Source organism: Asparagus officinalis, chromosome 2 (assembly GCF_001876935.1).
Source record: "Asparagus officinalis chromosome 2, Aspof.V1, whole genome shotgun sequence".
NCBI classification, from domain to species: domain Eukaryota; kingdom Viridiplantae; phylum Streptophyta; class Magnoliopsida; order Asparagales; family Asparagaceae; genus Asparagus; species Asparagus officinalis.
Window position 1 is genome coordinate 46,656,763 of NC_033795.1, and position 27,250 is coordinate 46,684,012.

Genomic DNA, 27,250 nt, shown 5'->3' on the forward strand with positions numbered 1-27,250 from the left:
TTATTTTCTGAATTACATAGTTGCTTTTCATGATTTATAATTCTTAGACTTGATTATCTGATATGCCATGATATTATTGCACATGATTAGTGGCATTGGTTGTTCCTTGTTATGATTGAGAATCGTTAGGAGTTTATGACTATAGTGACCCGTGTGACATGAATAAGACCTAGAGGCTTGTGTGTTGTTGACTTAGAAGTACAAGAGATGTTAGGGGGGAAGTTTGTAGATATATCTTCCAGGCTCGCACCAGTGGATCGGTGTCGCCACTGGGTTAGTTTGTTGGGTCAAAGTAGATCGGTGTCACTACTTTGGTCCGTGAATTTGATATTCATCCGAATTTAGCTTGAGTCTAGACCAGGCTGAAAACGGATTACGTGTAGTCCTCTGACCAATTTTGTGTAGCAGTATTGGATGCACGTAAGGTATTTGTGAACAGTCAGTTATTTGATAATATGAGCTTTCACTCTATGTGAGATGTGAACCGGCTGTTATAGGATGGCTAGTTGCATGACCTCGTTTCTTAACTAGGTATGATTTCTTGTGAGATGTAGGCCGGTTGTATTTCTTTTCATACATAGATCGGGGTTAATATTTAAATATCTACAATTTGAGACATATGGTATATACATGAGGGTTTCCTTATTTGGATTATTTCGCTCGACGTACTACGTCTCTTATTGTAGATTTTTAAGTATTAATTTCATCTAGTTGTATGACCATGTTACTTGAATGATTATTTTGATCGCTTGCTGCATGATCGACTTGTTACTTGGTTGATTTTATTGGATTTCCAGTTGCACGTTTCTTTATCATTTCTGTTGTTGTATCGTTTCTCGCATTGGGGTTTTCGTTCGTTCTTTTTTTGTGGGGTCTTGCCGTGTGCTATGCACGCTGACGTACACCTGTTTTCTCTGGTGTACATCAGACTTAGAAGAAGAACATGTCCAGTTTTGAGATGTTCTAGGAGCCAGAGGATCCTCAGCAGGAGTGCCTTGCAGACAGAGTTGAAGATTAGGCCGAAGTTCAGTTATTCTTTTAGTTGATGGTCTTAGTTTTTTTTTGTAGTATTTTCCTTACTTTTTCCGATAAACGATGTATCTCATATTTTTCTAGTATTCAGTTATTTAGTTTTGTATAAGGGCATGTTTGACCCGTATTTTTATATCTTGGATGATTTCACTTGTGATATGAATATTTTATTCTGAGTTTGTCTATTATATTCTTGATATCTGTGATCGGGGACCTGTGACTTCGCGTTGTATTTATTCCTTGACGCTTAGCGTATTAGGTTGAGGAGAAACGTTTATTTTTATTTATATTCCTTAATCTAATACGTCGCGGGCTTGTTCACGTTCTTATTCCCTGGTATTTTGGGAAGCGGGGCGTGACACATAATTCACCAACGCTGAGGTCACCTCCTTATAGCTAACAATATTTTTTCCATTTATCATAATGAGAACGAACGTACCATAAACATCCTCCAGCAACGAATACAAAAGTAGCATCGCATTGTCTTCATCCTCAACCATGATGTCCATATTGGCCATATCTGAAAGTAGCTTCGTGAAATTGTTTACGTGCTCTCTAATGAAAATTCCCCTCTTCATCTTGAACTAGTAAAACCTCTTCTTCAAGTAAAGTCGAGTCTTAATGCTCTTCGTAAGATACTTCTCATTGAGTGTTTTCATATTCTCTTCGCCGACGTCTTGTTCATCACGTCATAAATAAGATCCAGCGTTAAGCATGACCGAATAACTCCACAAGCCCTACTATTCATCTTCTTCCAAACGTTGTCCTCCATATCAGCGGGTTTCTCTTGTAACTCAAGAGTCTCCTCTAAATTCTGTGCATCCAACGCTTCCATTACCTGACACCTCCACAAACCGAAATTGATCTTACCGTCAAACTTCAGAATATCAATCTTTATGTTATTGATGCTCAGATTCTATATCGCCTTAGTAAGAGATGAACATGATATGCTTGCTTCTCCCATGTTGTCGATCTAACTCTTCAAATAGGAATTCTTTACTAAATCCTTCAAACAAGCCTCGAGCCAAACCTGAAGCTCTGATACGACTTGTTGTGCGCGGCGGAAGCTAGAAACCACACGAACAAGAACGAGATAAATCATAACCAATAAGCCAAACACAATACCATAGCAAGACAAATGAATTTCACGTGGTTAGGCAAGTTACCTACGTCCACGGGGCAAGGAGGGGGGATGTGACATCCCAGGTTTCACGTGAGACTACAGTCCAAGGAAAAACTCAGTTGTCAAACCTGCCAAGTATCAAACATCATGCTATGCCACGTTTCACCATCACAGTCACTATCTCTCTAGTGGAAATATCAAATAGGTAAAAGTACCGACAGACAATTAAAAAAATAGAATAAGCTAAGCATACACAGAAGCAATAAGAGAATACTCATCAATGAGCCCAACTGAAATAGAATAGAAATATCTCTGAGTCTGAAATAAACCTCAAATACAACGAGTCAAATAAAGTATCACTACGGCTCTCAGCCTCTACGAAATATAATACAAATCTAGAGTCTGAACATAATCAACTAACTATGGAGTTCTGAATAACTGCTAAAATAGTAAATAGCTAGATGGAATCTATGAAGAAGTCCCATCAGCCTACAACTCTCCGTGCGCTGGACTCGCTGCCTGAAAAGGGGGTAAACAACGAGCATCAAAGCGCTATAGTTAGAACATCTCCACCTCTCTCCAGGGAAAAGGGTAGGAGTGTATAGAAAATATAGAGAGTACATAAATATAGAATCATTCATATACATCTAACTAGAGATTAGTATTTAGGAATCCACAACACGAGAGTTAGTACGTCGAGCGAAATAATCCAAATAAGAAAACCCTCATGTATATACCATGTCTCAAATTGTGACTTCTTAAATACTAATTCTAAACTCTATGAATGATAAACAACAAACAAAAAGATAATACTCCAAACCTCAAACCTGTAGAACAAATATCTCATCCTGATCTACACTCAGGTAGATGGATTTGACATAAAAGGAACTCATCCAAACAACAGCCAACCACATACCATGTCGTGTAAGCCACGGTCTAAGAGAAGCACCCTACTTACGGTTATTCAATATGGAAGCAAAATTATACTTTATATTACTTACAAATATGCATCTCTTATATATATTAGCGATACTCTTGTAATACTCTTACTTAATCACTCTGCGGCAATAGGTTTCATCTTCCTATCCCGAAAACATAATATGATGATACTTTTGTAATACTCTTACTCAATCGCCCTACGAAAATAGGTTTCATCTTCCTATCCCAGAAACATAAGATGACGATACTTTTGTAATACTTTTACTCAATTGCCTCACGGAAATAGGTTTCATCTCCATATCCCGAAAACATAATATTTGTATACTTTTCATATTTAGTATGTTAACACAATATATTTTACCCATATATGTACATATCTCGGTGTACGTATCCATATTTGGTGTTTACTGACATCTCAGATGTTAAACAACTTATAAACATCGTATCATAATAGTGCAAGGTCGAGAGGCTTGCTCGAAAACTCAACAGTCGATTTTAAACATGGACGGGTAAAAAATACACTTGGCGGTTGACCGCAATTACGCGACAGTCAACCGCGACGGGTTCCAGGGCCTATGCAGGCCTATGTCCTGCATGCGGTCGACCGCCGCTAGGGCGCGGTTGACCGTGAGCCAAAATTCCAGATTCTCAAACTGGTTGTGTGTGTTATGTTCACGCCGTATTTAGGTGATTCAAACATGATTAAAACAACATGAACCTTGCATGGAAACATGAAAATAGCAGATAAAAACTTCTGGGAGAAACACAATATATATAACATGATAAATTACATAAAATTCATATTCGAAACCCTAAATCATGCACATGAACTTGAAACAATGCACAAATAATCTTTTATCAGATTAAACAACATTTAAATCATGTTCAGATCTTAAATATCATCTGTAAATTCGTTCTCAAACCTTTTCACATGAAAAAACCTAGTCTTTATACATATAATACAAAAGAATTAACTTTTATTCATAAACTACTCAATTTGGCTCTAATAAACTTGTTAAAAACTCTTTAAAAATATTTTAAAAACTAGGATGAGGATTAGCAGAGATGAACTCACCTGAAACTTGTAGAAAAATATTTAGGATGCTAAGCCAAAGCAGATCTCCAATCCAAAAGCCAAAAATCACGTGAAAATCCATTTGAAAGCCTCCAATATTCTACAAGAATCAAAATAGGGTTTGTGGGGGTTTGGTGGCTGTTAGGGTTCTTAGAGAAACTGAGAAATTCGTGAAAATTTGATATATAAACTAGAGAAAACGAATATGGGCTTTAGAAATCCGAAACCAATCCAAAACAGGAAAAAACTTTTCTGCAGGTCTCGCGGTCGACCAGCTGCTGTCAACTGTGGTGATCGACCGAACTGGGAATTTCCAGTTCTCATGATTTTGGCTGTTGTCCATGTTTCAACCTTTTCCTTCCTCACGAAAGAATTTGCTTATACTCAAAACACATGGTATACTACTCACATACCATTTAACTGTATTTATCAAAATAAATATCAATATATCATGATCAATCATATATATATATATATATATATATATATATATATCACAATTTNAGGGGAAGTTCTTACTATTAGAAATTAAGAGAATACAAATAGAGTTACAAATCTCACAAACTAAACCCTAAAACAAAGTTCTATATCTCTTACAACTCTCCCACAATTGGGTGCATCAATCCCCTCTTAAAGACTGTTCAAAACACCCTTGCTTAATCCTAATTAATTAGAATTAGGCTTATATATCAACTGAAAAACGAACCGGGTCGAAACCTGTAACCCAACTTAGAACCGCTAAGCGGTCGACCGTACCCCAACGACAGAAAGTAAAAACGCCTACAGGGTTCTTACGATCGACCACGACGGTCGACCGAATCTCATCCCGACACCAAAATCCATTACAGTGTCCGTGTGGTTGACCGCCTCATATCCTAAATTCTCCTGAACCTCGTGCACGTTTTCGGTCGACCGCAGCGGACTCGCGGTCGACCGGCCAAGTCCCCGGCAGCTTATCTGTCTGTTTCCTGAGCTGCTCTTCGCCAAGTTCGCCAATCCTTCAAAAAGATATTACAATCAGAAGGGATTCTTGTATGAACTATTTTCAAATCCATGTCTCACAGAACAATACAGGATTCAAACAAAATATATATAAGGAAATTTCACTCCAGGTGCCATTCTAGGCATTATTGAATTCATCAAAAAAATAACACACCTCACAAATTTTGTTCAAATTATTCTTTTTATTTATTTATAACCAAGACTACTCTACAATCAAAACATTATACACATATTTCTAGAATGTAAAAGGTTGAGGTTGTAACTAAAGTGAAAATGATGTTCTCCGATGAATATCACACAAGTTATTGAAGATATTCTTTGTATCTTAATTTATTGTTCTCGGCGTCATTCGTTTTAGGTAAATGTTGTACTCCAAGTTGCGATAAGCTTATGCCCCAAGCATGTGAAAAATTTATGTCCCAAACATACTGTAATATATACTTACACTTGAATGAGGAAGAAAGCAAGGCAGTCACTTGCTTTTACACAGTATTAGAGCACTATTAAATTCTCTGAGGTCCTAGCTAGCTGCCATTTTCCTCCCTCACAACTGCATGTTGTGGCTAATGATCAGAGCAACAACGGTCTTGTTAAGACTTGTTTCACCGGTCAACGGTGGGATGCTAAGGGGAGCGATTGTCATAACTCGGGCGACTACAATTGATACGCAATCACAGTATAATTACTTGCATTCACCCAATAATCCAGGCCAAGTCTTTGTTTCCAATCTATTAAATGAAGAAAAGTACCCAAGCTGGGCGCAATCTGTACACGATACATTGAATGCGAAGAACGAGACGAGTTTCATTGATGGTACTATTAAAAAACCAGCCGGTGATTCCCTTGAGGTTGGACGTTGGACACAGCAAAAGTATAATTGCATGGCGATTTCTGGCTTTGTAATGCCATCGCGAAGGAGATACATGACAGCATGACATTTGCATGTTCAGACTGCTTGTGAAGTTTGGCTTGACTTGGAGGAGAGGTTTTCACAAGGAGAGGCATGCCCTGCGGGCCCATTAAATTGAACAGAGCATTAGCCTCTTGCAGCAACAAGGTACTCCCACGGCTATTTATTTTGCAAAGCTAAAATCTTTGTGGGATGAACTACGGACGTATAATCAAATCCCTCTTTGCACGCAAGGAGGAGAAGGTGATAAATTCTTGCTGGGTGTGCACCAGATCGAGTTTTGCGACAGTTCGGTCGCAAGTAATACTGAACATATATGGATGATATCCCCTCCCTTCTATTGGAAAGACATACTTGATGGTTGTTCAAGAGAAGAAGCAGCGAGTAGTGGCTGCAACACGGTACGAGCTTGTAGACCATCGAAGCGGTAGGCATTGCGCTGCTAAGGAAAAACCATGATCTAGTGGTTCCTCCATGAGGCGATCAAAGCTGGAAAGGCTGGGCAATTTGGACGACCTCATTAATTGCCAGAGTTGCAAGAAGGTTGGACATCTGAAAGAGACCATGCATTATCCTCCATGTCGGAGGGGTCAAGTGATAAAATCCCACTTGATCAGTCGACATCAAGTCTGTATATACAACCAGTTAGCCTGCCGGATGGATCCAATTTACGAGCTCGCTACGTCAGGCAAACCACACTATTGAAGGGAATTATTTTAAATCATGCTTGTCAGTGTTTCAAATTTTCATTGCAATCTTTTGTCAGTGAGCAAGATTATCAAGGGCAATGATTGTGCGCTGATATTTATTTCCCAACTTTCGTATCGTACAGGATCTACTCTTGAGGAAGCTGATTAGAGTGGGTAGGCAACGAGATGGGCTTTATTATATGGAGATGAGTGGCACTAGGGGCACACTCCCAACCACAACTCCAACCACACCCTCTCTCTCTTTTGTTACAGTGCACCGGGCCCCACATGAGATTTTAAATTTTGAAAATCTCATATGGGGCCCGGTGCATTATAGCAAAGAGAGAAAGAGAGAGGATGTGGTTGGAGTTATGGTTGAGGGTGTGCCCCTATCATTTTCCTATGGAGATAGGGCGAGGAGAGGCTTTGGCGGCGAACAAGTCCAACAATTAGGGGTTGCTTCTCTTTGTGGCACTTGCGTACGGGTCGGTCACCCATCACATGATCGTTTGTCTCGCGTCACCGGCTTATCTGATGCTATTCTTAGACAATTATTTCATTTTATTTGTGATTCTGGTCCAAGAGAAAAAAAGATCTTCCATTCTCGTCGAAAGAAATATGGCAAATGATTGTTTTGAACTTATGCATTGCTATGTTTGGGCTTCTTTACTCGTAGGGTTGTCAAAGTGGTGGTTTGAGGTTGATTTTGGGTGTGTCATAAATTAATGAGTGGGCATATATATGCCCATTTGTCCATTGATGACCCATTTAACATTTGCTATATGGGTCACTTCTCACCCATCCATTTATTAAACGGGTGGTTCATGGGTGATCCAATAACTCATTTAGCTATTGAGCTTTTATATATAAAAAAGTTTTAGGAGTCTATTTGCAAATTTGAGGGCAAACTTGCATTTTTAAGGAGATATTTGCAAACTTTTGTGGGCTTTCCACAAACATTTGGGGGTTTTTCGCAAACAAGGGGATTTTTACAAACTAATGAGTGGCTTTCTGCAAACTTTAAGTGATGTTGTCTACAAACTTTTAGGGTGCTTTTAAAAACTTCTGGTTTTTTTAGCAAACTTATAGGGGCTTTCTGTGATGAAACTGGATCAAAGCCTCGTGATGAAGCTGGATCAAAGCCAAAAAAAACGTTGAATGAAGGCACAGAGGGAGAATATGCACACGGAGAGAACTTGAGAGTTTTTATTGATTGGGATGCTACTTAAACTTAAAACAATCACTCGCTTTAAATAAGAGAAAAAACTTAACAGACTCAAAACCAACCTATCCTAAAGATAAGATCAAATCCCGCAACCAACTCATCAAATCCCGCAACCAATTCATGCTGTTGCTTGACCGCTTCTCTCGGCCCGGCTTGTAGCCACGTCATGATTATTCCAACATGCTCCCCCCTAATCTTGACGTGGGGAAGACAGATCTTTGACGCCAATATGCTCACACATCTCCTTGAATTTGATTCTAGCAAGTGCCTTAGTCAGAATATCAGCACGCTGTTCTTCAGTACTCACATGCTTGACAACGATCAGTTCCTTTTCCACGCACTCTCGGATGAAGTGGAAACGAGTATCGATGTGCTTACTACGTCCATGGAACACTGGATTCTTCATTAAAGCTATTGCAGACTTGTTGTCGACGTAAAGAGTGACTGGCTTGGGCTTACAACCAGTCACCTCGCTGATCAAACTCCTCAGCCACAGTCCCTGACAAGCTGCTGCAGTTGCTGCCATGAACTCGGCTTCACATGAGGATAATGCCACAGTTCTCTGCTTCTGAGATGCCCAAGTGATCAGATTCTCACCGAGGTAGAATGCCATGCCACTAGTACTTCTTCTGTCATCGACATCCCCGGCTAGATTGCTATCAGTAAATCCGACCAACTCCTCAACTTCATGTCCTTTTCCATACACAAGCCCGTAGCTAATGGTTCCCTTCACATACCTTAGGATTTGCTTGACCGCCTGGTGATGCATGGTAGTAGGCCTCTCCATATACCGACTCACCAACCCGACGGAATAAGAGAGATCCGGACGGGTGTGAGTCAAGTACCTCAAGCATCCGATGACGCGCCTGTATTCCGTTGGATTCACCAATGTTCCATTAACATCCTTTCCGAGTTGCAGCTTTGGTTCCATGGGGTATTTTGTCGGGTTGCATTCGCTCATCCCGAATTGCATTAGTACCTTCTTGGCATAGGCCGACTGTCTTAGTGCGACACAGTCCCTTCTCTGGTCCACCTCGATTCCAAGGTAGTAGGAGAGTAACCCAAGGTCGCTCATCTCAAACTCCTTCATCATCTGCTGCTTGAACCCCTTTATCTCGTCAACACTCGTGCCGGTGACGATCAAGTCATCAACATACACTCCGACAATGAGTGTGTCAGCTCCATTGCTTCTTGTGTACACCGCCTGTTCTTGTGAACATCTCACGAACCCAAGGCCTCTCAAACTCTGGTCCAATCGTTTGTTCCACGCCCTTGGTGCTTGACGAAGGCCGTATAGGGCTTTGGACAACTTGTACACCTTGTGCTCTTGGTTCTTCACGATGAAGCCTTCAGGTTGGGCAACATACACTTCTTCTTGGAGATCACCATTTAGAAATGCTGATTTGACGTCCAAATGGTGCACCTCCCATCCTCGCTGAGCCGAAAGGGCAATGATCAATCTGACGGTGTCAAGTCTGGCCACCGGTGCGAAGACCTCCTCAAAATCAACTCCTTGCTGTTGAGTGTACCCCTTTGCCACAAGTCTTGCTTTGTGCTTGAGGGTGTTGCCTTCGCTGTCCTTCTTCAACTTGTATACCCATTTTAGTCCAATGAGTTTGTGACCGGGTGGCAGCTCGGTGAGCACCCATGTCTTGTTCTTCTCGATGGCCTCCAGTTCTCTCTTCATGGCTTCCTCCCACTCTTTCACATTTGCGGCTTCATGATAGGTTGCTGGCTCCTCGGCAGCTAGCAATAATAGCTCATCGTCACGGGTCTCTTCATAAATGTCAGCAAGTGAACGATATTTCTCAGTCCAATCATCAGTAGACGAGGAAGCAGAACTCCCTGGAGATCCCTGGACAGTTGACGGTGAGGCTGGAGCTGACGCGGCCAGCGGACTCGGAGATGATGATGATGCCGCACCCTGTGTCAATGACTCTGTGGGAACGCCAGGTGTAAAGGGCGTCTGCTCCCCAGCTTCCGTGTGACTGACTGCTGCTCTGTCACCATCAATGGGCTCCTCGACGGTGAACGTGACCCAAGCCTGTGGGTCATTTTTCTCAGCTTCACTCCATTCCCAGCTTCTTTCTTCCTCAAAGACAACATCACGACTCACGTGAATCTTGCCGTGTCGGGGATCATACATCCTGTGCGCCTTGCTTCCCGCTTCTACTCCAAGGTACACCATGGGAATGCTGCGGTCGTCGAGCTTCTTTGTATGTACGTTCGGTACCTTGACATGTGCAGTGCACCCAAAAACCCTTAGGTGCTCCAGATGAGGCTTCTTGCCCGTCCATGCCTCATAGGGAGTTGTGCTAGCCAAGGCTTTCATCGGTACTCGATTGAGTATGTAGACCGCATGCCTCACCGCCTCCCCCCACATCTTTGTAGGCATACGCATGCTCTTCAGTAAGCTCCTTGCCATTTCTAGGACAGTACGATTTTTTCATTCAACAACGCCATTTTGTTGTGGCGTGTATGGCGCTGTCAAGTGCCGCTGGATGCCTTCTTCTTCACACAAAGTCGTGAACTGTTGAGACAAGAACTCGCCACCACGATCTGTCCTCAACACCTTTATCTTGTGCTCAACCTCCTTCTCGATCAATGCCTTGAACTTCTTGAACGCGCCAAATGCTTCACTCTTCAGCTTGATTATGTACACCCACATCATTCGGCTATAGTCGTCAACAAGGAGGAGGAAGTATCTGTTGCCGGCGGGTGTCTCTGGTGTTATCGGTCCACACAAATCTGCGTGTACCAACTGTAGCGGGTGTTCGGCTCTGAAGTTCGCCTGTGAGGGGAAGGCATTCCTCGTTTGCTTTGCCACAAGACATCCCTCGCAAATCTGCGTTGGATGATTGATCTTCGGGATGCCGTGTGCCATTACTCGATCCCCCATCATCTTGAGTGCCTGGAAGCTCACGTGCCCAAGCCTCGCATGCCACAACCAAGCTGGATCCTCCATGCTTGCCGTCAAACAAACAGGTTCACAAGTTTCCAACAAAACTTTGTAAAGCCTGTTGGGGGATCTCTTGACTTTGATCAACAATCTCCCATTCCTGTCATATATACACAAAAATGCTCCACACATAACAGTCCTACTGCCACCTTCAGAGAGCTGACCAAGACTAATAATATTGTTACATAGACTTGGTATGAAATATACCTCTCGCAGTAGTCGTTGTTCACCGTTCTTGCATAGAAATAGGATGGATCCCTTCCCTTTGATTTGCACTGTCGAGCCATCGCCAAACTTCACCTGCCCATGGATGCTCTCATCCAGGTGCTTGAACATAGACCGCTGTCCTGTCATGTGGTTGCTGGCCCCATTGTCCAGGTACCACACGTCAGACCCGACCGTTTCCTTCTCATCTGTCTGCAGCTTCGGAATAACATTCTTCTCATTCAACAACACCATGTTGCGCGCGCCCCCTGCGCACTCGGACAAGAGTAGTGCTGGCTCTTCATCTAGAACACGGGTGAGATTGGTCTCCTCGTCTCGGTGCTTACTGCGACACTCCGAAGCATAGTGCCCGAAGTTGTTGCAGTTGAAACACTTGATCATGCTCTTGTCTCGGCCTCCTTCACGACCTCCGTTTGTTCCCTGGCGAGTACTGGTGCTACTGCCACGACCTCCATTGCCGCGGCCTCGGCCACGACCACGGCCGCGTGAGTAACCACACCCATGCCCGCGGTTGTTTTGAGAAAAAAATTCCTTTCCCCGTGATGACTTTGCGTCGGGTTTAGGATCCCCTCTTATTAGTAGCGCCTGTTCGTGCCGGTCGTCGTAGTCACGGTAGCGCTCCTCATGTGCCTTTAGAGCACCAATCACCTCGTCCACCTGCATGGTCTTGAGATCGCCGAACTGCTCCATAGTCGCGGCGATCTGCAAGAACTTTGGTGGCACACAACGGAGAAGTTTCTTCACCACATGGCTCTCCTCCATTGTCTCCCCAAGAGAACGTATTTGGTTCACAAGGGTAGTGAGTTTTGTAGCGAACTCATCCACCGACTGCGCATCGCCCATGCGCAGATTCTCAAACTCCCACCGAAGTGCCTGGAGTTTGACTTCTTTCACACGTTCCACACCAACGTGCATGGTTCTGAGTGCCTCCCAGACCTCACGGGCAGTCTCCTTGCCCGCGACTTGAAGCATTGTCTCCTCCGGGATCGCCTGGTAGATGACGGCGAGCGCCATCTGATCCTTCTTCTCGTCCACCGATTCAGCATCGCCGGTGGCCTCGATTGCCGCCCAAACCCCTTGGGCGCGCATGTTGGCCTTCATCTTCATTACCCACGCCGGGTAATTCGACTTCGACAGCATCGGGTACTTGAGGGTTACCGAGCCCTCCCTTGCTGTTACTGTGTCAGTGAGCTCCTCGCTCCCACTCTGGGATTTGCTCGACGACGGCATCTGCTTCGACATACTGGCTCTGATACCACGTGATGAAACTGGATCAAAGCCTCGTGATGAAGCTGGATCAAAGCCAAAAAAAACGTTGAATGAAGGCACAGAGGGAGAATATGCACACGGAGAGAACTTGGGAGTTTTTATTGATTGGGATGCTACTTAAACTTAAAACAATCACTCGCTTTAAATAAGAGAAAAAACTTAACAGACTCAAAACCAACCTATCCTAAAGATAAGATCAAATCCCGCAACCAACTCATCAAATCCCGCAACCAATTCATGCTGTTGCTTGACCGCTTCTCTCGGCCTGGCTTGTAGCCACGTCATGATTATTCCAACATTCTGCAAGTCATTAGTGAGATTTTTGCAAACTTTCGAGGGGCTTTCTACAAATTATTAGGGGTTTTCCCACAAGCTTTCAAGGGGCTTTCTGTAAACTTTTTAGGGGATTTTTTACAAACCTTTTAGAGGCTTTCTGCAAACTTCCAGAGGACTTTTAACAAACTCACAAATAGCATATCAACTTCAGCAGTCCTCTATAAATTTGAGATTTCACAATTTCATGTGTCATTTATGAGGTTATAAATTTTTTGAGAGTTTTTTTTATAATTTTTAACTCTTGAGGGTGTTTTCTAATATATTTTTAAAAGTTTGAGGGTGTTTTTTTTACAAATCTCAAAATTTTAAGGGCATGCTTTAATTTCCTGATTTTATGTTTGTTGGTCATTAGTTTACCTTTAGGGTGTTTTATGTAATTTTAAAATTTTAAAAATAGTTTTTGTAATTGTTGAAACTTTGAGGATATTTTTGAAAGAATACCCATCTAAATGGGCAAATAGGTGATTAATAGCTCGCCATTTATGACTCATTTATCTTTAATAGAAACAATATCTAGCCATTTGTGACGCATTTAACCAAATGGGTGAGTTTGGATGGGTTATTTAGTGAATGAGTATGTGTGGGCAAACGTGTTTGGGTCAATTTTGCTATCCCTATTCTTACCATAGATCATCCCATTCTAGTGACTGCTATTTTTTATTATCTATTGTGGATGATTTTAGTCATTGTACTTGGGTTAACTGATGAAAACATAAATCCCAAGATTTTTTTTATTTCATACACATCTACAATATGGTGAAAATGCAATTTGGAAGACCATTAAAGTATGTAGCGATGATGGCCTTGAATTTCAATTTGAACCTATTACAGTATTATCATAATAATGAGATTGTACATCACACTTCATGTACCGATACTCCACGACAGAACGACATGTTGAGAGAAAACATCATCTTCTTGAAATGGCACGAGCCCTAAGGTTCCAGGCGCATCTAGCACTTAAGTTTTGAGGCAGTAGTTTTTTTTTTAACTATAGTCTACCTAATTAATAAAAAACCTATGCCCTTGCTCTCTAATAGGATCTGTTATGAGGTTTTTGTTTGGAAAACTTCCTTCATAATAAGCCCAGGGACAAGTTCAAATCTCAGGCTACCCCTTGCATTTTTTGTGGGACACCCTCACTGTCAAAAGAGTTATCGGGTTTACAATATTGAGAATAAGCAGATTTTCACTTCAAGAGGTGTTATATTTCACGAAGTTAATTATCCGAGTTTGAATCGCCTAGAATTACCAACTGTTCCTTACCAATAAATAATTGCAAGTCCCCTAGATGTAGCAGATAACTCTGGGGTGCAAATAGTTGATGCGAGTGATGAGGAGATCACACATTCAGTTAGTCAAGCAGAACGTGATTTTGAGGCAGAGGCTAATGGACGCACACCAGCATGACATGACGCGCATGCATATGGGAGACAGTGGGATGCCTTCCAGTGCAGAATCTTCTACTAACGCAAAACCATCATAGGCGTCCCCAGCGCCAACGCCAAATTCCTACTCGCTTTCAAGACTTCATTAGTTTGTAACATTCCATCGAGCGTATATAGCCCCATCTCATGCGTGGTTCATCCTATTGCAGGCTAGATCACTTATAATAAAATTTTAGCTGATCACTCATCTTTCTTAGCGGGGCCATCACTGCTATAGATGAGCCAAAGTACTTCCATCAGATTGTTAAGGAGGCCCATTGGTGCGAGTCTATGACCAAGGAAATTCGAGACTTGGGGAGTAAAAATACTTGGACGCTTGAGCCCCTTCCCTCAGGGTAGAAAGCTATTGATTCTAAGTGGGTGTACGAGATTAAGTACAGCTCGGATGGGAGTGTTGAGTGCTATAAGGCAAGTCTAGTGGCCAAATTGAAGGCTTTAAACAGGTGGAGGGGGACAAACTACCATGAAACTTTTATACCCATTAGTACAAAACAGGACAGCCCAAACGGTTGGAACAGTTTGGGAAAACACAGTCCCAAACGGTTACAACCGTTTGGACAGATAAAAGACCCGTTTGGGAAAAGTCTACCCCAACAGTCACCCAAACGGTTGTAACTGTTTGGGCAAAATCCCAAACGGTTGTAACCGTTTGGGATTTTTCCAAACAGTTACAACCGTTTGGGATGTAATAAATTGTCAAACGGTCTAAACCGTTTGGGCAAATGTTTGCCCAAACGGTTGAAACCGTTTGGGCAAATATATGCCCAAACGGTTTTTGCCCAAACGGTTTGGACCGTTTGGGCATATATTTGCCAAAACGGTTTGAACCGTTTGGGCATAGATTTGCCCAAACGGTTTGGACCGTTTGGGGTGTTTATTTTTAACTTTTTTTTAAAATTTTTGATTACTTTATTTATCTACCTGTTTATTATATATACACATCTCACACAATAATTACTCATAATGAAATCAAAATGTACATACACAAAAAAAGTCTCAAAAGATGCAAGTATCCAATGATTACTTAATAATTACTCAATATTCAATATTAGAGACGAAACATATACATACGCAATGATTACTTAATATCTCACAATGAAAAGCATCTAATATTATATACGTGTCTCTAACATCCAAAATGTCTCAAATGTCCAAAATAAAATTAGAAGTGGCCTAATCAATCCAGTCAAGGAACAGAAGAAATTCCTCGAAGAATGTCCTCCTGTGACAAACCCGAACGCCTCAAGTATGCAAATATCCTAACAAGGTTCTCTTGCGATAAACCTTGAGTACTGGAAGTAGAAGTGTTAGTAGCTGAAGCAGGACGAGCAGAATGTCGTATATCGGCAGCGGGCTGAGGAATTAGACCAGGCCGAGTAAATGATGGTGGATCATTAGGAGTGGGAGCAGGACAAGCACCCGAAGAATTAACCTATAAAGTAATAGCAATGTATGAGTATATACGCGACTAAGTATTAAATCTATGTGTGTGTTTATGTGTGTATAAGTATTAGATGTATGTATATTTGTGTATGCTAGTATACATGTGTATGCGAGAGTGTGTATATTATTTGCATATGTACCATATTGTTATTAATCCAATGCATCTGAGACCTAAGCTCCTCCCTGAGACTGTCCATCTCAGCTACCCGAGCTCTAAGATCAGCAACCTCGCGACGTAGCTCTTGATTAGAAGTGCCGATTTCTGGTATAGAGGAGGCCCTCAAATAAGACCGAGTGACACCAATGCCCAAACCTCTTTCATAACAACCGTGATGCCCTCCGTGCAAGGAATCTAACATCTGGGTGAAGGAAAGTGCATCGTCCTCTGGGGTTGAACCGACCCCTGATGAGGTTGCCTTCTCGATGACCCGCTCCTACACGATACAAAGTATTCAAATATAAGTCAACAAGACATGAAAGCATATATAAGACAATGATTGTTCTCAACAGACATGATAGCATATATAAGACAAATTAAAAGTAATAGTAATACATTATAAGCAGTTGAAAATTAATCATTATATAAATCATACACAATGATTGTTCTCAACAGACATGATAGCATATATAAGACAAATTAAAAGTAATAATAATACATTATAACCAGTTGAAAAATTAATCAACAACTACAGAAAAAGAGGAATGCATTAAGTTAGTTCATGAAGGCAAGGTTAGTGAATGAGGAAGAATAAATCGCCTCGAGCGCAGCCGGTGATTACACTGCATCCCCTAGTGTAAGGGTTCGCCTTTGGAAGAGCATGGCAGTTGTAGTAAGGCTTCCCAGGCCTATTATAGGGCACATTGTCCCTCCTTAGAGCTTCATAGCTTATGTACCTCTTCTTTCCACCGCCACCAACAGCCGTCGCCGCCCAAAGAATTTTCTTGCGGCTCATCTCTAAGCATTCTCCAACATTTTCTCCGCTGCAGACATCAGCAGAAACCTGCAGCTCAGCATCAAACTGAAAGTTGGAGCTGCAGCTGCTGAGATCAATACTGAAGGTGAAGAAAAAGAGGAGAATGGCAATAGAGAACCTCATGATCTTCCTCTCCCCCTTATCTATTCTTGGGTTTAAGTTTTTTGAAGGGAAAACTGCTTTAGATCTAAAACATACACCCATTGAACGCATGATCAATGAAGGGAAAATAACATGCCTGCACTAAATAGTATCAGATACACATTATCGAAATTTTGGTATTACGCAAAACACATTAAGATGGAGATTCAAATCGTATCAGATACAATTTTAAAATGGATTCAGAAAAGGTACCACGACTGCACTAAATAGTTCGGATTTTAATAGTTAAATTGATACTAGGCCTGCAAACACAAAGTTCTCATGCCCTTCTTCAGAGGAAGAATGATTGCTTTCGAGAGTCAATAGTTAATGAGCTCAGTGCTGGTCAATACTATGTACCAGCCACCCTGCGTGGGTAATCGTGCATCTTATTCAGTCCAAGCAACAACACCCATATTTGAAGGATTATTTGCATTTTTTTTACCCTGAAGTTTGCAACATTTTTTTAAGAAACTTTCATACACCAAAATTTTAGTGTCGCTTCACTTTAATACCTTTCGATTCACTCTTACTTTTTTTTTAAATGTATTCATGTACTTAAACACGCGACTCGTTTACGACAACCATAACCTCAGGAAGAAAAATAAATTCTCTACGCCACATTTCTTTCTTCTCATTTTATTTAGTCCAAACCAATTCTTATCAAAGCCCAAGTAGAATGAGGTGAAGAAATTGAGAGATGGGATACATTTCTCCAAAATGTATCACGTGTTAAGCACGTGATACATTTTAAGCCTAGCAACAAGTGAAGCAATACTGAGTATATTAAAGTTAATGACAGTGAAACTTTCTTTCAGCTGGTATCAAAGTGTCAAGGGGGAAAAAAGAGAAGTCAAAGCTAAAAAGCGCTGTGTCAATAGTCTCATCAGCAGTTTATACAGAAAACAATACAATAGGATGCATAAATACTCAAGGTTTAAGGTACTCCTGCTATCACTGCTATCAGAATCCTGCTATCACTGCCAGGAAAATAACATGCCTAAATGTTTAAAAGTTTAGGTTGGTAAGTTGTGCCAATAATTTTTGAATGACAAGATACAGTATACTAATGCTTTATATATAACAAAATAGAACACTTACGCAATACTCCTTAGTGCTATTGTCCGGGTATGTATACTCTCCGGTGATCTTATCTACTGATGACGAGTGGGTACCCAAATATAGTTTCAACATTGTAGGTGTGTCACCATCCTCAATGATTTGACATTTCTACAATTCATCTGAATTTTAATTAGCTGTAAGAATCAAATTTACCAATTGTTCCATAGCCCAGCACATATTCCTCGAGCCACTTGTATCGGTTGCTCTACCATGCAAATTTGACGCTCGATTCTGTGCATTACGTCGTGCCTCCTCCTGCATGTTATTATAATATTTAGATTTATAATCAAACAAAGGCAAAATTAATTACCAACTAAACAATTGATTTACTTTAAACTATACACCTTCTTGTCCTCTGCATCATAATATGCACACAAATTAGTCCACGAGTCTCTATCAATCCAAGAAAACGCCGGAGTAAGCCAGAGAGCCTCCCTCTCTGCTTCGGGAGTATTTTTCCACACCTCAAAACACTCATGTTTTACCTGACACCTATTATAGCGAACCATCTCCTGTAGCTGAGACTTCATTCCTCGATAAATAATATGATGGGAGAGAGGTTGATTAGGATCCATAGGGAGAAACTCATAATCCTTCTGCAAATTCAATAAACGAATCACATGGTTAAAATATTAAGTACCAAATGATAACAAATTAATCAGATAAATCAAAATACAAATATAATTATACCTGGCATCTTATAAAGAACTCGTCAAACGACCTATTATGTTCATCACCCCATTCTAAATGAAGAGGATATTTGCAGTACACACGACTCTCCGTCCCCACATACTTTCCCCATTTCTCAGCATAATCACCAATGGGGCGACCCCTATTATTGAGGAACAGAGGCCATGCCTTCTCACCTTTTTCAGCATCGGGCTTAAGCTTATGGGAAGTATTGGGGCCTCGAGTGGGAACAGAGGATCGCGATTGCACTGTATGTGATGAGACAAATAAGATATTAGATAATATAAAGAATAATAAATAATATAAATTCAAAGTGGATATATATACAAATTGCTACCTCCATCGCCTTGTTGCTCCGCATGTTTCCGAGAACGACTAGGACGAAGATTAAAAGAGTGTTTTGGAACACATGCCGGTGCAGATGTAGATGCAGCTAAACAATAAAAATGATTCATGTAAGTACAAATATCCAGTTCAGAATGCACATTAATCACCAAAAGAACAGCTTGCACATGGAGGACAATCTGAACTAATTCACTGTTATTTGTACTTTATTAAAAGAACTCTTAATTAAAATTTAACATGTAGATAAATCTATTTGAGCAACAATTCCTTTACTTCTAATCTGAAATTTTTTGAAGCTGCCGAAAATGCTGAACTGCTGGTACATTTACGGATTGAAGTGGGTAACTTCTGAAACCTGAAGGGGCTATACATTTATAGCTAGAAGGCTCTGCCTGCAAGTCTCAAACTAGCTGGAAACTAAGTCTTTGTTAATTGGTTAAACAAATTAATCCCAAAGATAATGCAACTTGCTGCATTCCTCAACACGGAAAAATTGCATAAAGAATGACTTACGACTTCTGAAGGTCTTTACCATTATTAGATGAAAGTTCCTAGAACCCTACCGTTTTTCTTTCTTTAATTTCTTTTTAATTTTATTTTATTTGCGTTTTTGAAAAAACGACTAGTACTCCTGAACTACTAATAATAATATATAATAACAACCCTCAGGTTCTGTGGTTTTTTCTTTAATGGATCACAATAAGAACTGAGATTTAATTGCCATACAATTTCACAAGTATCCTCTAATATATACGTCACGTTATAGGAATTTTGTAAAGTAGCTAGGGAGAAAATTGTTTTGGTATCCATCATGTTACACAAAATTTCAAGCAATGCCTACTTACCATACACACCGGTCACAGCTCGTAGACCGAATGTTAAACAAATGATTCGAACGTACAATACAAAAGCGAAAGATATAAAGAAAGATAGAAGCATCTGAATTACATCCAAGATTGAGTGTAGAAGAGTACTGACCTGATGATTGTCCAGAAGGTATGGAATGCGAAAGGGGGGTCGTCTGTAAATCATTTAGGTTTGTAGGCGTTTGTCGATTTGCATCTACATCTGTGTAAGAGATGAACTGCAAGTAAAATATCTTTCCTCAAAGGACATAATCGATCAGGGAAATGTTTCCAAGGTAGCTTCTTATTTCATCATTTATTAAAGGGAAAAAAATCGATTAAGACTTTCCTCGTCAATAAAATTAACATGGATGACTAGACTAGCAAAAGACTAAAAACGGACAGTATGAGTTGAGAACTAGCGATAAATCAACATGTAACTGGGGGCTGGTTACAGATGTTATTTCCCCCCATGCATGAGATGCGAATCCAATCGAACACGAAATAAATTAAAACGGGTCACATAGTTCAATTAATTAGAATTAGTGTCCCAGATGTAGCTGACCATACAACATAAAATAGTTTGCCTCCATGGCTAAATCCAAACCTGTAAGTAGAAACCAACTACAACGCATACAAATTTGACATAAAGGTGCTAGGTTGCCAAATTTGCAAAGGAGTAGATATAGGCTCTGGTTGGTAGTAGTTCGGTAGAAACCATGGGAATTAATGTAGAACTCCAGGCACTTGAGCCAACACACAAGTCGCAGGAAAGAACAACACGCAGCAACACAACAGAACACAAAATAAAAAGAAATATGTAAGGGATAATGAAAATACAAAATAAAATGAAATATGTAAGGGATAATGATTTGATGTCATATTAAAACAGAATCAAAATAAAAGTAAATAGTTACCTCTGACTGGAGTAAACTCTCCAATGATAGGTACAGATGTAGCAACATGAGTAGATTCAAGATCTCTCCTACGCTCTCTCACTTGACGATGTAGGTCCCCGCGCTGTATAATTCTACGTGATCTGCTTCGTGATGGGTTTCCAGACAACTTCGTCAAGCCCTAGAAAAATTTTACAATTCATATAAGATATAAGCGAATAGACATATTTATAAATTTGAAGATATAAATTTTAAACAACATAAATTTTTATAATGGTTACCTTTTTTGCTTTACAGAAGTGTTAGGTTCTACAGAACAAGGAAATGGATAGAACTATGAGCTGACAAGCATAGAATCACACAATGAATCCAAACTAATTAATACTTAAACTCTACTGTTACAATTTGAAACTATTATAACACAGCCAAAGAGAATAAGGGGTAAAATTAAAGCAATTCATAACTCTTTTGACAATCACACATCCAAAGCACATCGTATAGTAATTCATTCCTCAATTCAAAATAAATTTTTATAATGGTTACCTTTTTCGCTTTACAGAAATGTTAGGTTCTACAGATTCCCTGTAAGTTGTAGGAATATCTACAAGTATTGCACTATTCAAATCAATCCTAACCCACGAAACTTTATCAAACTCAGGAGATTTATCTTGACATACAACTCCTCCCTACTCAAATTCTTCGTTATTATTAATCTCTACAATCTCTGAATCTACGAATTGTGGGACGTCGTAAGTATCCCTGGGCCTCCATCGACATACAACACTCCACCCCGAATGCCTCAAGCACTTCGTGTAGTATACTTGAAATGCTTGTTCTGGAAATATAAATGGATCGTCCTAAAAGGAAAACCGTGTCATATTTACACTCGTAATTGTCTCTCCACTTACCAGTTCCAGTCTTCATATCATACCAAACACACTAGAAGACATAAATGCATCCTGCTCGTCCGGGATAGTTGATACCAAGTATGTTATCAAGGTATCCATAGTATGTCTCACCATTGGTGCCTAGGGTTGCAATTCCGCTATTTTGGGTGGTTCGAGGTTCTTCTATAGACTTGATTTCAAACTTGTAACCGCCAACACCGAATCCTTTATAGTATTTAACTTCAGCATCTGGAAACGTAGCCAAATATCCAAGTTCCTTATCTAATATTGGTTCTATACCCGGTAATCGGCTCTGACAAAAAGGTTAATATGAAAATTACATAAAGATGTTAGATTAAATAATAGAATGAGTCAAAAATGAGATAATAGAAAACTTACATAATGTTTAAACCAATTGCAAAAATTGTCCTGATGATGTGTTTCAACACGTGTCTCATTCCAATTACTATGCATTGCACATATTTCATCTTTGTGTAATCTAATGTCAAAATGAGTAGTTAATGTGAGAAGTTTATTATGTCATATAAACATATATAATTATACGAAATAGACATACTCTCTAATTTCTCCAAGGCATTCGAGATTGAGAAGGATAAAGTGATGAATCTTGTTGATAAACGCGGACGTCATTCTATTGTAATCCGTCTTTTTAGATGGTCCGTCATGGATCACAACAGGTCTGTTGAGTTTTGTCTCAATGTCTTCATCCAGATAATGAGAACAAAAAGTGGTTACCTCCTCTAGCAGATAACCTTCCATAATAGAACCCTCTGGTCGATTTCTATTACGAATATAATTTTTCAGAGTGAGAAGGTACCTACAAAAGCTTACACTAAATCATCGCATCCAAGCTATAAAATAAAAATATATTGATTACGATAACTGAAAAACTAAAGGTACCTTTCAATGGGGTACATCCATCGATATTGTACCGGTCCGGTAAGCCTAGCCTCGGTTGCAAGATGAACAGTCAGGTGTATAATGATATCAAAGAATGAAGGTGGAAAAATTCGCTCAAGCTTGCACAAAATTAAGGGAATTTCAACCTCTAGTTTCTTCAACTTATCATCCTCAATGTTTTTAGCTCATAATTCCTGAAAGAATCTGCAAAAATCGTTGATCACTAAACCGACTGATTTAGGGAGAGAAGTCCTAAGAGAGAGTGGAAGAAGATTCTCCTTAATAATATGGTGATCATGACTCTTCAACCCTTCGATCTTGCCTTTAACAATCTTTATCTTCTTACTAAATGATCCTGAAAACCCCGTAGGAACCTTCAACTCATGTAACACCTGGAGAAACTTTTTCTTCTCATCTGGTGACATGTGATACACAGCATTGGGGAGTACAAATTGGTCAGGATTTCCTGCCTTCGGTATAGGATGTAACTCTTTTCTAATATTCCATGCCTGGAGATCCCTTCGAGCTTTGAGGTTATCTTTTGATTTTCCATCTTTACAGAGAAGTAAGTTAAGTATGTGCTCAGATACTCCCTTCTCAATGTGCATGACGTCTAGATTGTGCCGCACTTTATTTGTCTTCCAGTATGGTAGTTCAAAGAAGATATTTTTTTTGTTCCATCCCTGTGTTGCTTCTTGCCTTCCCTTAACTTTTCCGAAAGTCACATTGTTTTTACCATTCCATTGAGCAAGTATATCCTCTCCGGATAATGGGTCTGGACGTGGACGATTCTCTTTAGTACCATCAAAGTGGATGATGTCATCTCTGTACGGATGATTTTCATCCAACATACGCCGATGACTGTAATAACAAGTCTTATTGCTAAAGGGTAGTCTTCTCGATGTTGTCTGGAGATGACAGTAAGGACATGCAGTGTAACCATGTAGAGACCAACCAGATAGCATTCCATACGCAGGAAAATCATTGATTGTCCACATTAAGGCTGCACGCATGGTGAAGTTTGTCCCTGTGTCCGCATCGTATGTCTCCACACCATCGATGAATAAAGACTTTAACTCTTCGATAAGAGGTCGAAGATAGACGTCAATATTGTTTCCCGGTGACTTTAGACCATTAATAAGAAGAGGCATCATGAAATATGATTGGTCCATAGCTAACTACGGTGAGAGGTTATAAACCATCATCACAACTGGCCATGTGCTGTGGGGATTGCCCTTAAAGCTGAAGGGGCAAAAGCCATCACTAGCCAATCCCAGCCTGATATTGCGAGGTTCCTGACTAAATGTTGAGTGTCTACTGTCAAAATCCTTCCATGCAGGCATATCTCTAGGATGACTCATTCGTCCATTTTCACTTGGACGTGCACGGTGATGCCAAGTCATCGCCACTGCTGTCTTCTTACACTTGAATAGCCTCTGCAGCCTCTGTGTAATGGGAAAGTATCGTACTATCTTGATAGGTATATCCTTCTTCTGACCATGTACTTTCTTATATCTAGCCTCTCCGTAAGTAGGACACTCCGTCTTATCTGAATTTTCTTTCCAATAAAGTATACAATCATTAGGACATGCATGTATCATCTCACACTTCAGACCCAGATTAGACATTATCTTTTGAGCTTCGTACCAGCTCTCAGGCACATGGTTCCCAAGAGGCATAGAATCTTTAAGAAACTTGAGGAGCATCATAAATGACTTGTTGCTCCATTTATTTAGACATTTAATCTGGAATAGATGGACGAACCATGACAACGTGGAGTGTTTTGCATTCTCATAAATGGGCCTCCTAGCATCATTCATGTATTTATCATAATTATCTTCATGATGTCCTCCTCTGAAAGGAGGATCTTCAGCAGGGTTAGTGTTACCAAGAGCTACCTCAACCATTTCCTCCATTTCCTCATCGAGAAACAAGTTGACTTCTTCTTGTTCTTCTTCATCTGCATTAATGAGACCTTCAATTTCTTCATGATATACCCAAGTTTTGAAATCGCTAACAAAACCATTCTTCACAATGTGAAGTTCTACTTCTTCCTCCAGTTGATGCAACCTATTCACGCATAATTTACATGGACAAATGAGTCTCCCATGCCGAACCATATCGTGTCTACGAACAAAGTCCATGACGCATAATTTACATGGACAAATGAGTCTCCCATGCCGAACCATATCGTGTCTACGAACAAAGTCCATGAACGCACTAACTCCATTAACAAAAATATAACGCATGCGTTCTGCACGACCCACATACATCCAATCCTTATCTCTGATGTAGTTACGGGACATGCTAACCTAAATAAAATGATTTATCAGTAACGACTCCTAAGAACTTAACGGAACAAAACATGAGGTACATGGAGAGAAAAACAAAGCAAAAGACTAGCCTAAAAATAATTGGAACAAAACATGAGGTACATGGAGAGAAAAACAAAGCAAAAGACTAGCCTAAAAATAATTCAAGAAATAGAAACCTGATTAAATTCCCATGGAGAGAAAAACAAAGCAAAAGACTAGCCTAAAAATAATTCAAGAAATAGAAACCTGATTAAATTCCCGCATATGCAATATAAAGAATCTCGTAGAATGTTTAACTATTAACATTTTAGTGCATATAAAGAAAGGTTTGAAGTTATAATAGATTTGATGTAATCGTTCTATAGTCTTACACCAAATGAAACAGCAAACGTAAAGGAATGTGTAAACACAACAAGGAGAAGCAAAGGCCAAAAAACAAGATAATTGCTTATGGAAAAAAGCAATTAGGAGTCTATATGCTTAGTTAGAACTCCATGTGTCTATCTGTGATTTAACTCTTTCTCCTTCTCTTTAATTTCCTTTCTCTTTTTTACTTTTCATGAATTTTGCCTCTGGATCTATTTTATTATATTTTAAGATGGGGCAAAGGGAACTATATCCACTGAATTGGCAACATCTCAGATAAAATTATAACATTCTCTTCTACATTGATTTTCTAAAATTGGATAATATAAGAAAAAGAGTAGGGAAACAACTCCTAAATTTGCAAAAGTTTTTTCTCAAAAAATATTAAACCCAATATTAAAGAACATTAACAAATTAGCAAATCGATTATTATGGTTTGAAAATCCTCCAATTTGACCTTCTTAATTATAGTCTAACAAGTTGTATATAACTGATTTTTCTTTCTTGCAATTAAACAAAAAAAACAAACATTAAAAGAGAGAAAAATGAGAAAGAGAAAACAGGAAAAATTTATCTCATCAACAGAGGGATCAAGAGGATATCCGTATCCTACTGTGAATGTCATCAGTGAATTAGAAAATGGCATGCTAAAGAACTCATCAGATGGGTAGAATCAGGTCATCAAGATATAATTCTCCCCAAAAAAATTTTTTTTTTGTGTGTAAACTCCTAACTCATCTAAATTTCACTAGCACTCAACTTAAGTAAGTAACAAAATATTGAGGTAAACAAATAAATCTAAATAAAATCAAAGATCCAATGAGCAGAAACCTGAGATCTCTTGATCACTGTTGCCTCCAAAGATCGAAGAACAGAGGGAGCGGACGTGTCCCTTTAATAACCGCTTATTCAGGCGGAAGAGGCAGAGGCGGAGGATGGCTCGTCGGCGGCGAAGGTGGAGGATGGCTCGTCGGCGGCGAAGGTGGAGGCGCGGGCGATGATGAGGGATGAGAAAGAGAACGCGGGTATTTATTTTATTTACAGAAAAAAAAACGCCCAAACGGTTTAACCCTTTTGGGGTACTATCCCAAACGGTTACAACCGTTTGGGCTATGCGTTTGGGATCTTATTCTTGCCCAAACGGTTGTAACTGTTTGGGTTAAGTTATCCCAAACGGGTTAACCCGTTTGGGCTGTTTTTATTTGCCCAAACGGTTACGAGAACCATTTGGGAAGGCCAGTTTGGTAATAGTGACCCCTTGCTAAGCTAAACACTGTTAGGAATATATTTGCAGTTGCTTTTGTGCAAAATTGGGAATTGCACCAATCTGATGTCAATAATGCATTCTTGAATGGGGATCTTGATGCGGAAGTCCACATGAAAATTCCTCAAGGTTTATCTAGAAATAACGAGACTCGGGCTTGCCAGCTACGAATATCATTATACGGGCTCAAGCAAGCATCATACAATTTGTATAAAAAAGTTCACGGCATCATTCTTGGCCGTCTCTACTATTAGTCAAAGACAAATTATAATTTCTTTACTTCACGTCAAAGTTGCTCTTGTAGTGTTATTCTTATCTTTGTCGATGATGTTATTATTGTTGGCAATGATGGATCCAGGATATCTACCTTAAAGCTTTACTTAGACTCCCAGTTCCGAATCAAGGATCTTGGTTTCACCTAAAGTATTTCCTACGAATTTAAATAGCATGTTATTCTATTGGGGTTGTGCTTAGCCAGATGAAGGGTGCAATTGATATTTTGTCTGAGAGTGACTTACTTGGGTCACAGCCAGCATCCTTTCCTAGCGAACAACAACATAACCTGGCGCATGATTCTAGGATCAATCATTCCTGGCCCAGCTCAGTATCATCACCTCATTGGGCGACTTCTGTATCACACAATTATCAGGCTTGATATATGTTATTCTTTTCACATCCTTGGTCATTTCTTGCAGAAAATCTTAAGGAAGGCCATCTTGATGCTGCACTATGTGTTTTGCGCTATATCAAGTCCTCCCCATGGCATGGCATTTTACTTTCCACTAGTAGTGTACTTACACTTAATGCTT

General features: G+C 40.0%; 2 protein-coding genes across 4 annotated transcripts; both read right to left on the reverse strand.

Annotated features, from left to right (window-relative positions):
* LOC109831071 lies at positions 15,243–26,179 on the reverse strand. Of its 2 annotated transcripts, XM_020398410.1 has the most exons (10): positions 26,009–26,179; positions 20,710–20,869; positions 20,400–20,538; positions 19,926–20,015; positions 18,940–19,035; positions 18,603–18,850; positions 18,257–18,508; positions 18,066–18,167; positions 15,816–16,109; positions 15,243–15,664 (listed from the first exon to the last, which is right to left on the reverse strand). In XM_020398410.1, the coding sequence occupies exons 2-10, from the start codon at positions 20,755–20,757 to the stop codon at positions 15,419–15,421; spliced, it is 1,515 nt and encodes a 504-aa protein (XP_020253999.1). In that variant the 5' UTR covers positions 20,758–20,869; positions 26,009–26,179; the 3' UTR covers positions 15,243–15,418. The 2 variants fall into 2 exon arrangements, with proteins under 2 accessions (XP_020253999.1, XP_020254000.1); XM_020398411.1 differs by lacking the exon at positions 20,400–20,538 and having other exon boundaries at positions 19,926–20,031.
* LOC109831072 lies at positions 20,876–24,592 on the reverse strand. Of its 2 annotated transcripts, XM_020398412.1 has the most exons (4): positions 22,497–24,592; positions 22,153–22,413; positions 21,975–22,074; positions 20,876–21,888 (listed from the first exon to the last, which is right to left on the reverse strand). In XM_020398412.1, the coding sequence occupies exons 1-4, from the start codon at positions 22,511–22,513 to the stop codon at positions 21,628–21,630; spliced, it is 639 nt and encodes a 212-aa protein (XP_020254001.1). In that variant the 5' UTR covers positions 22,514–24,592; the 3' UTR covers positions 20,876–21,627. The 2 variants fall into 2 exon arrangements, 1 of the variants encoding a protein (XP_020254001.1); XR_002244425.1 differs by having other exon boundaries at positions 20,876–22,074; positions 22,153–24,592.